At 57.2% G+C, this 9914-nt stretch overlaps 1 protein-coding gene across 1 annotated transcript in view; it reads left to right on the top strand.

The window, feature by feature from the left end:
• Positions 1 to 799: 799 nt before the first annotated feature.
• LOC116937222 (medium-chain acyl-CoA ligase ACSF2, mitochondrial-like) overlaps positions 800 to 9914 on the top strand; it is a 51950-nt gene continuing 42835 nt past the window's right edge. The window contains exon 1 of the mRNA XM_076055667.1: positions 800 to 969. Within this exon, the coding sequence (XP_075911782.1) occupies positions 815 to 969 (155 nt within the window). The 5' untranslated portion in view covers positions 800 to 814. The remainder of the gene's footprint in view (positions 970 to 9914) is intronic.

The following is a 9914-nucleotide window of genomic DNA, read 5'->3' as shown; positions in this document are numbered from 1 at the left end:
TCACTACCAAAGACCAATCACTCACTCATACACTCACATCATACACTCACTCATTCACTCACTCACTCATACAATCACTCACTCATTCACTGATAAACTCACTCAAACAATCCCTCATTAACTCACTCACACATTCACTCACTCACACATTCACTCACTCACTCATTCACTCAAACAATCATACACTCACTCATACACTCACTCATTCACTCACTCACTCACTCATACAATCACTCACTCATTCACTGATAAACTCACTCAAACAATCCCTCATTAACTCACTCACACATTCACTCACTCACACATTCACTCACTCACTCATTCACTCAAACAATCACTCACTCATACACTCACTCATACACTCACTCATTCACTCACTCACTCACTCATACAATCACTCACTCATTCACTGATAAACTCACTCAAACAATCCCTCATTAACTCACTCACACATTCACTCACTCACACATTCACTCACTCACTCATTCACTCAAACAATCACTCACTCATACACTCACTCATACACTCACTCATTCACTCACTCACTCATACAATCACTCACTCATTCACTGATAAACTCACTCAAACAATCCCTCATTAACTCACTCACTCATTCACTCACTCACACACCCACACATCAATCCGCTCGCTCATTCGCTCGTGACCGTGATTGCGATCGTGATCACTTTAACCATCGCGATTGCCACCGCAATCACCGCAGCCGCCAACGGTGATCGTGATCGTAACCACGACGACCGCCGCCGCCGCGTTGATCGTAACCACGGTGATCGCGATCACGATCACCGCGATCACGATGATCGCGATCACCATGATCTCGGCGTCCGTGCAGGTGGGATGCAAGGCGATCGTCTCAGCCGTGGAGTTCAAAGGTCGCCGCTATCACGAGATCCTGGCCAGCGTCTGCCCGGAGATCCTCACCAGCAGCCCGGGGGAGATGCACGCCAAGAGGTGAGAGGGTCACGTGGTGAGGCAGTGGAGACAGTCACGTGGTGAGGCAGTGGAGATGGTCACGTGGTGAGGCAGTGGAGATGGTCACGTGGTGAGGCAGTGGAGATGGTCACGTGGTGAGGCAGTGGAGATGGTCACGTGGTGAGGCAGTGGAGATGGTCACGTGGTGAGGCAGTGGAGATGGTCACGTGGTGAGGCAGTGGAGATAGTCACGTGGTGAGGCAGTGGAGATGGTCACGTGGTGAGGCAGTGGAGATGGTCACGTGGTGAGGATGTGGAGATGGTCACGTGGTGAGGCAGTGGAGATAGTCACGTGGTGAGGCAGTGGAGATAGTCACGTGGTGAGGCAGTGGAGATGGTCACGTGGTGAGGCAGTGGAGATGGTCACGTGGTGAGGCAGTGGAGACAGTCACGTGGTGAGGCAGTGGAGATGGTCACGTGGTGAGGCAGTGGAGACAGTCACGTGGTGAGGCAGTGGAGATGGTCACGTGGTGAGGCAGTGGAGACAGTCACGTGGTGAGGCAGTGGAGATAGTCACGTGGTGAGGATGTGGAAATAGTCACGTGGTGAGGCAGTGGAGATAGTCACGTGGTGAGGCAGTGGAAATAGTCACGTGGTGAGGCAGTGGAGACAGTCACGTGGTGAGGCAGTGGAGATGGTCACGTGGTGAGGCAGTGGAGAGAGTCACGTGGTGAGGCAGTGGAGATGGTCACGTGGTGAGGCAGTGGAGATGGTCACGTGGTGAGGCAGTGGAGATGGTCACGTGGTGAGGCAGTGGAGATGGTCACGTGGTGAGGATGTGGAGATGGTCACGTGGTGAGGCAGTGGAGATGGTCACGTGGTGAGGCAGTGGAGATAGTCACGTGGTGAGGCAGTGGAGATGGTCACGTGGTGAGGCAGTGGAGATGGTCACGTGGTGAGGCAGTGGAGATGGTCACGTGGTGAGGCAGTGGAGATGGTCACGTGGTGAGGCAGTGGAGATAGTAACGTGGTGAGGCAGTGGAGATGGTCACGTGGTGAGGCAGTGGAGATAGTCACGTGGTGAGGCAGTGGAGATGGTCACGTGGTGAGGCAGTGGAGAGAATCACGTGGTGAGGCAGTGGAGACAGTCACGTGGTGAGGCAGTGGGAGATGGTCACGTGGTGAGGCAGTGGAGATGGTCACGTGGTGAGGATGTGGAGATGGTCACGTGGTGAGGATGTGGAGATGGTCACGTGGTGAGGCAGTGGAGATGGTCATGTGGTGAGGCAGTGGAGATGGTCACGTGGTGAGGGCAGTGGAGATGGTCACGTGGTGAGGCAGTGGAGATGGTCACGTGGTGAGGCAGTGGAGATGGTTACGTGGTGAGGATGTGGAGATGGTCACGTGGTGAGGCAGTGGAGATGGTCACGTGATGAGGCAGTGGAGATAGTCACGTGGTGAGGCAGTGGAGATGGTCACGTGGTGAGGATGGAGATGGTCACGTGGTGAGGCAGTGGAGACAGTCACGTGGTGAGGCAGTGGAGACAGTCACGTGGTGAGGCAGTGGAGATGGTCACGTGGTGAGGCAGTGGAGACAGTCACGTGGTGAGGCAGTGGAGATGGTCACGTGGTGAGGCAGTGGAGATGGTCACGTGGTGAGGCAGTGGAGACAGTCACGTGGTGAGGTAGTGGAGACGGTCACGTGGTGAGGCAGTGGAGATGGTCACGTGGTGCGGCAGTGGAGATGGTCACGTGGTGAGGCAGTGGAGATGGTCACGTGGTGAGGCAGTGGAGACGGTCACGTGGTGAGGCAGTGGAGATGGTCACGTGGTGAGGCAGTGGAGATAGTCACGTGGTGAGGCAGTGGAGACAGTCACGTGGTGAGGCAGTGGAGATGGTCACGTGGTGAGGCAGTGGAGATGGTCACGTGGTGAGGCAGTGGAGATAGTCACGTGGTGAGGCAGTGGAGATAGTCACGTGGTGAGGATGGAGATGGTCACGTGGTGAGGATGGAGACGGTCACGTGGTGAGGCAGTGGAGATAGTCACGTGGTGAGGCAGTGGAGACAGTCACGTGGTGAGGATGGAGATGGTCACGTGGTGAGGATGAGGAGATAGTCACGTGGTGAGGCAGTGGAGATAGTCACGTGGTGAGGCAGTGGAGATGGTCACGTGGTGAGGCAGTGGAGATGGTCACGTGGTGAGGATGTGGAGATGGTCACGTGGTGAGGCAGTGGAGATGGTCACGTGGTGAGGCAGTGGAGATGGTCACGTGGTGAGGCAGTGGAGATGGTCACGTGGTGAGGCAGTGGAGATGGTCACGTGGTGAGGCAGTGGAGATGGTCACGTGGTGAGGCAGTGGAGATAGTCACGTGGTGAGGCAGTGGAGACAGTCACGTGGTGAGGTAGTGGAGACGGTCACGTGGTGAGGCAGTGGAGATGGTCACGTGGTGAGGCAGTGGAGATGGTCACGTGGTGAGGCAGTGGAGATGGTCACGTGGTGAGGCAGTGGAGACGGTCACGTGGTGAGGCAGTGGAGACGATCACGTGGTGAGGCAGTGGAGACGGTCACGTGGTGAGGCGGTGGAGATGGTCACGTGGTGAGGCAGTGGAGATGGTCACGTGGTGAGGCAGTGGAGACGGTCACGTGGTGAGGGCAGTGGAGATAGTCACGTGGTGAGGCAGTGGAGATATTCACGTGGTGAGGCAGTGGAGACAGTCACGTGGTGAGGCAGTGGAGATGGTCACGTGGTGAGGCAGTGGAGATGGTCACGTGGTGAGGCAGTGGAGATAGTCACGTGGTGAGGCAGTGGAGATGGTCACGTGGTGAGGCAGTGGAGATGGTCACGTGGTGAGGATGTGGAGATGGTCACGTGGTGAGGCAGTGGAGATGGTCACGTGGTGAGGCAGTGGAGATGGTCACGTGGTGAGGCAGTGGAGATGGTCACGTGGTGAGGCAGTGGAGATGGTCACGTGGTGAGGCAGTGGAGATGGTCACGTGGTGAGGCAGTGGAGATAGTCACGTGGTGAGGCAGTGGAGATGGTCACGTGGTGAGGATGGAGATAGTCACGTGGTGAGGCAGTGGAGATAGTCACGTGGTGAGGCAGTGGAGATGGTCACGTGGTGAGGATGGAGATAGTCACGTGGTGAGGCAGTGGAGATGGTCACGTGGTGAGGCAGTGGAGATGATCACGTGGTGAGGATGTGGAGATGGTCACGTGGTGAGGCAGTGGAGATGGTCACGTGGTGAGGCAGTGGAGATAGTCACGTGGTGAGGCAGTGGAGATGGTCACGTGGTGAGGATGGAGATGGTCACGTGGTGAGTCAGTGGAGACAGTCACGTGGTGAGGCAGTGGAGACAGTCACGTGTTGAGGCAGTGGAGATGGTCACGTGGTGAGGCAGTGGAGACAGTCACGTGGTGAGGCAGTGGAGATGGTCACGTGGTGAGGCAGTGGAGATGGTAACGTGGTGAGGCAGTGGAGACAGTCACGTGGTGAGGTAGTGGAGACGGTCACGTGGTGAGGCAGTGGAGATGGTCACGTGGTGAGGCAGTGGAGATGGTCACGTGGTGAGGCAGTGGAGACGGTCACGTGGTGAGGCAGTGGAGACGGTCACGTGGTGAGGCAGTGGAGACGGTCACGTGGTGAGGCGGTGGAGATGGTCACGTGGTGAGGCAGTGGAGACGGTCACGTGGTGAGGCAGTGGAGACGGTCACGTGGTGAGGCAGTGGAGATAGTCACGTGGTGAGGCAGTGGAGACAGTCACGTGGTGAGGCAGTGGAGATGGTCACGTGGTGAGGCAGTGGAGATGGTCACGTGTTGAGGCAGTGGAGATAGTCACGTGGTGAGGCAGTGGAGATAGTCACGTGGTGAGGATGGAGATGGTCACGTGGTGAGGATGGAGACGGTCACGTGGTGAGGCAGTGGAGATAGTCACGTGGTGAGGCAGTGGAGATAGTCACGTGGTGAGGCAGTGGAGACAGTCACGTGGTGAGGATGGAGATGGTCACGTGGTGAGGATGAGGAGATAGTCACGTGGTGAGGCAGTGGAGATGGTCACGTGGTGAGGCAGTGGAGATGGTCACGTGGTGAGGATGTGGAGATGGTCACGTGGTGAGGCAGTGGAGATGGTCACGTGGTGAGGCAGTGGAGATGGTCACGTGGTGAGGCAGTGGAGATGGTCACGTGGTGAGGCAGTGGAGATAGTCACGTGGTGAGGCAGTGGAGATGGTCACGTGGTGAGGATGGAGATAGTCACGTGGTGAGGCAGTGGAGATAGTCACGTGTGAGGCAGTGGAGATGGTCACGTGGTGAGGATGGAGATAGTCACGTGGTGAGGCAGTGGAGATGGTTACGTGGTGAGGCAGTGGAGACAGTCACGTGGTGAGGATGTGGAGACGGTCACGTGGTGAGGCAGTGGAGATGGTCACGTGGTGAGGCAGTGGAGATGGTCACGTGGTGAGGCAGTGGGGACAGTCACGTGGTGAGGCAGTGGAGATGGTCACGTGGTGAGGCAGTGGAGACAGTCACGTGGTGAGGCAGTGGAGATGGTCACGTGGTGAGGCAGTGGAGATGGTCACGTGGTGAGGCAGTGGAGATGGTCACGTGGTGAGGATGTGGAGATGGTCACGTGGTGAGGATGTGGAGATGGTCACGTGGTGAGGCAGTGGAGATGGTCACGTGGTGAGGCAGTGGAGATGGTCACGTGGTGAGGCAGTGGAGATGGTCACGTGGCGAGGCAGTGGAGATAGTCACGTGGTGAGGATGGAGATAGTCACGTGGTGAGGATGGAGATAGTCACGTGGTGAGGCAGTGGAGATGGTCACGTGGTGAGGCAGTGGAGATGGTCACGTGGTGAGGCAGTGGAGATGGTCACGTGGTGAGGCAGTGGAGATGGTCACGTGGTGAGGCAGTGGAGATGGTCACGTGGTGAGGATCTGGAGATGGTCACGTGGTGAGGATGGAGATAGTCACGTGGTGAGGATGTGGAGATAGTCACGTGGTGAGGCAGTGGAGATAGTCACGTGGTGAGGATGGAGATAGTCACGTGGTGAGACAGTGGAGATGGTCACGTGGTGAGGCAGTGGAGATAGTCCACGTGGTGAGGATGGAGATAGTCACGTGGTGAGGATGGAGATAGTCACGTGGTGAGGCAGTGGAGATAGTCACGTGGTGAGGCAGTGGAGATGGTCACGTGGTGAGGATGTGGAGATGGTCACGTGGTGAGGATGGAGATAGTCACGTGGTGAGGCAGTGGAGATGGTCACGTGGTGAGGCAGTGGAGATAGTCACGTGGTGAGGATGGAGATAGTCACGTGGTGAGGCAGTGGAGATAGTCACGTGGTGAGGCAGTGGAGATAGTCACGTGGTGAGGCAGTGGAGACGGTCACGTGGTGAGGCAGTGGAGATGGTCACGTGGTGAGGCAGTGGAGATGGTCACGTGGTGAGGCAGTGGGGACAGTCACGTGGTGAGGCAGTGGAGATGGTCACGTGGTGAGGCAGTGGAGACAGTCACGTGGTGAGGCAGTGGAGATGGTCACGTGGTGAGGCAGTGGAGATGGTCACGTGGTGAGGCAGTGGAGATGGTCACGTGGTGAGGATGTGGAGATGGTCACGTGGTGAGGATGTGGAGATGGTCACGTGTTGAGGCAGTGGAGATGGTCACGTGGTGAGGCAGTGGAGATGGTCACGTGGTGAGGCAGTGGAGATGGTCACGTGGCGAGGCAGTGGAGATAGTCACGTGGTGAGGATGGAGATAGTCACGTGGTGAGGCAGTGGAGATGGTCACGTGGTGAGGCAGTGGAGATGGTCACGTGGTGAGGCAGTGGAGATGGTCACGTGGTGAGGCAGTGGAGATAGTCACGTGGTGAGGCAGTGGAGACAGTCACGTGGTGAGGATGGAGATAGTCACGTGGTGAGGCAGTGGAAATGGTCACGTGGTGAGGCAGTGGAGATGGTCACGTGGTGAGGTAGTGTAGATGGTCACGTGGTGAGGCAGTGGAGATGGTCACATGGTGAGGCAGTGGAGATAGTCACGTGGTGAGGCAGTGGAGACAGTCACGTGGTGAGGCAGTGGAGATGGTCACGTGGTGAGGCAGTGGAGATGGTCACGTGGTGAGGCAGTGGAGATAGTCACGTGGTGAGGCAGTGGAGACAGTCACGTGGTGAGGATGGAGATAGTCACGTGGTGAGGCAGTGGAAATGGTCACGTGGTGAGGCAGTGGAGATGGTCACGTGGTGAGGCAGTGGAGATGGTCACGTGGTGAGGCAGTGGGAGATGGTCACGTGGTGAGGATCTGGAGATGGTCACGTGGTGAGGATGGAGATAGTCACGTGGTGAGGATGTGGAGATAGTCACGTGGTGAGGCAGTGGAGATAGTCACGTGGTGAGGATGGAGATAGTCACGTGGTGAGGCAGTGGAGATGGTCACGTGGTGAGGCAGTGGAGATAGTCACGTGGTGAGGATGGAGATAATCACGTGGTGAGGATGGGAGATAGTCACGTGGTGAGGCAGTGGGGATAGTCACGTGGTGAGGCAGTGGAGATGGTCACGTGGTGAGGATGTGGAGATGGTCACGTGGTGAGGCAGTGGAGATAGTCACGTGGTGAGGCAGTGGAGATGGTCACGTGGTGAGGCAGTGGAGATGGTCACGTGGTGAGGATGTGGAGATGGTCACGTGGTGAGGCAGTGGAGATGGTCACGTGGTGAGGCAGTCGAGATGGTCACGTGGTGAGGCAGTGGAGATGGTCACGTGGTGAGGCAGTGGAGATGGTCACGTGGTGAGGCAGTGGAGATGGTCACGTGGTGAGGCAGTGGAGATAGTCACGTGGTGAGGCAGTGGAGATGGTCACGTGGTGAGGATGGAGATAGTCACGTGGTGAGGCAGTGGAGATAGTCACGTGGTGAGGCAGTGGAGATGGTCACGTGGTGAGGATGGAGATAGTCACGTGGTGAGGCAGTGGAGATGGTCACGTGGTGAGGCAGTGGAGATGGTCACGTGGTGAGGATGTGGAGATGGTCACGTGGTGAGGCAGTGGAGATGGTCACGTGGTGAGGCAGTGGAGATAGTCACGTGGTGAGGCAGTGGAGATGGTCACGTGGTGAGGATGGAGATGGTCACGTGGTGAGGCAGTGGAGACAGTCACGTGGTGAGGCAGTGGAGACAGTCACGTGTTGAGGCAGTGGAGATGGTCACGTGGTGAGGCAGTGGAGACGGTCACGTGGTGAGGCGGTGGAGATGGTCACGTGGTGAGGCAGTGGAGATGGTCACGTGATGAGGCAGTGGAGACGGTCACGTGGTGAGGCAGTGGAGATAGTCACGTGGTGAGGCAGTGGAGATAGTCACGTGGTGAGGCAGTGGAGACAGTCACGTGGTGAGGCAGTGGAGATGGTCACGTGGTGAGGCAGTGGAGATGGTCACGTGGTGAGGCAGTGGAGATAGTCACGTGGTGAGGCAGTGGAGATAGTCACGTGGTGAGGATGGAGATGGTCACGTGGTGAGGATGGAGACGGTCACGTGGTGAGGCAGTGGAGATAGTCACGTGGTGAGGCAGTGGAGATAGTCACGTGGTGAGGCAGTGGAGACAGTCACGTGGTGAGGATGGAGATGGTCACGTGGTGAGGATGAGGAGATAGTCACGTGGTGAGGCAGTGGAGATGGTCACGTGGTGAGGCAGTGGAGATGGTCACGTGGTGAGGATGTGGAGATGGTCACGTGGTGAGGCAGTGGAGATGGTCACGTGGTGAGGCAGTGGAGATGGTCACGTGGTGAGGCAGTGGAGATGGTCACGTGGTGAGGCAGTGGAGATAGTCACGTGGTGAGGCAGTGGAGATGGTCACGTGGTGAGGATGGAGATAGTCACGTGGTGAGGCAGTGGAGATAGTCACGTGGTGAGGCAGTGGAGATGGTCACGTGGTGAGGATGGAGATAGTCACGTGGTGAGGCAGTGGAGATGGTCACGTGGTGAGGCAGTGGAGACAGTCACGTGGTGAGGCAGTGGAGATGGTCACGTGGTGAGGCAGTGGAGATGGTCACGTGGTGAGGCAGTGGAGATGGTCACGTGGTGAGGATGTGGAGATGGTCACGTGGTGAGGATGTGGAGATGGTCACGTGGTGAGGCAGTGGAGATGGTCACGTGGTGAGGCAGTGGAGATGGTCACGTGGTGAGGCAGTGGAGATGGTTACGTGGCGAGGCAGTGGAGATAGTCACGTGGTGAGGATGGAGATAGTCACGTGGTGAGGATGGAGATAGTCACGTGGTGAGGCAGTGGAGATGGTCACGTGGTGAGGCAGTGGAGATGGTCACGTGGTGAGGCAGTGGAGATGGTCACGTGGTGAGGCAGTGGAGATGGTCACGTGGTGAGGCAGTGGAGATGGTCACGTGGTGAGGATCTGGAGATGGTCACGTGGTGAGGATGGAGATAGTCACGTGGTGAGGATGGAGATAGTCACGTGGTGAGACAGTGGAGATGGTCACGTGGTGAGGCAGTGGAGATAGTCACGTGGTGAGGATGGAGATAGTCACGTGGTGAGGATGGAGATAGTCACGTGGTGAGGCAGTGGAGATGGTCACGTGGTGAGGATGGAGATAGTCACGTGGTGAGGCAGTGGAGATGGTCACGTGGTGAGGCAGTGGAGATAGTCACGTGGTGAGGATGGAGATAGTCACGTGGTGAGGCAGTGGAGATAGTCACGTGGTGAGGCAGTGGAGATAGTCACGTGGTGAGGCAGTGGAGACGGTCACGTGGTGAGGCAGTGGAGATGGTCACGTGGTGAGGCAGTGGAGATGGTCACGTGGTGAGGCAGTGGGGACAGTCACGTGGTGAGGCAGTGGAGATGGTCACGTGGTGAGGCAGTGGAGACAGTCACGTGGTGAGGCAGTGGAGATGGTCACGTGGTGAGGCAGTGGAGATGGTCACGTGGTGAGGCAGTGGAGATGGTCACGTGGTGAGGATGTGGAGATGGTCACGTGGTGAGGATGT

The sequence above is a fragment of the Petromyzon marinus genome, chromosome 72 (assembly GCF_048934315.1).
Source record: "Petromyzon marinus isolate PM22_M1 ecotype Great Lakes invasive population chromosome 72, UKy_Petmar_22M1.pri1.0, whole genome shotgun sequence".
Taxonomy (NCBI): domain Eukaryota; kingdom Metazoa; phylum Chordata; class Hyperoartia; order Petromyzontiformes; family Petromyzontidae; genus Petromyzon; species Petromyzon marinus.
The sequence above is the reverse complement of the archived record's forward strand: the minus strand, read 5'-3'. Positions and strand labels throughout refer to the sequence as shown.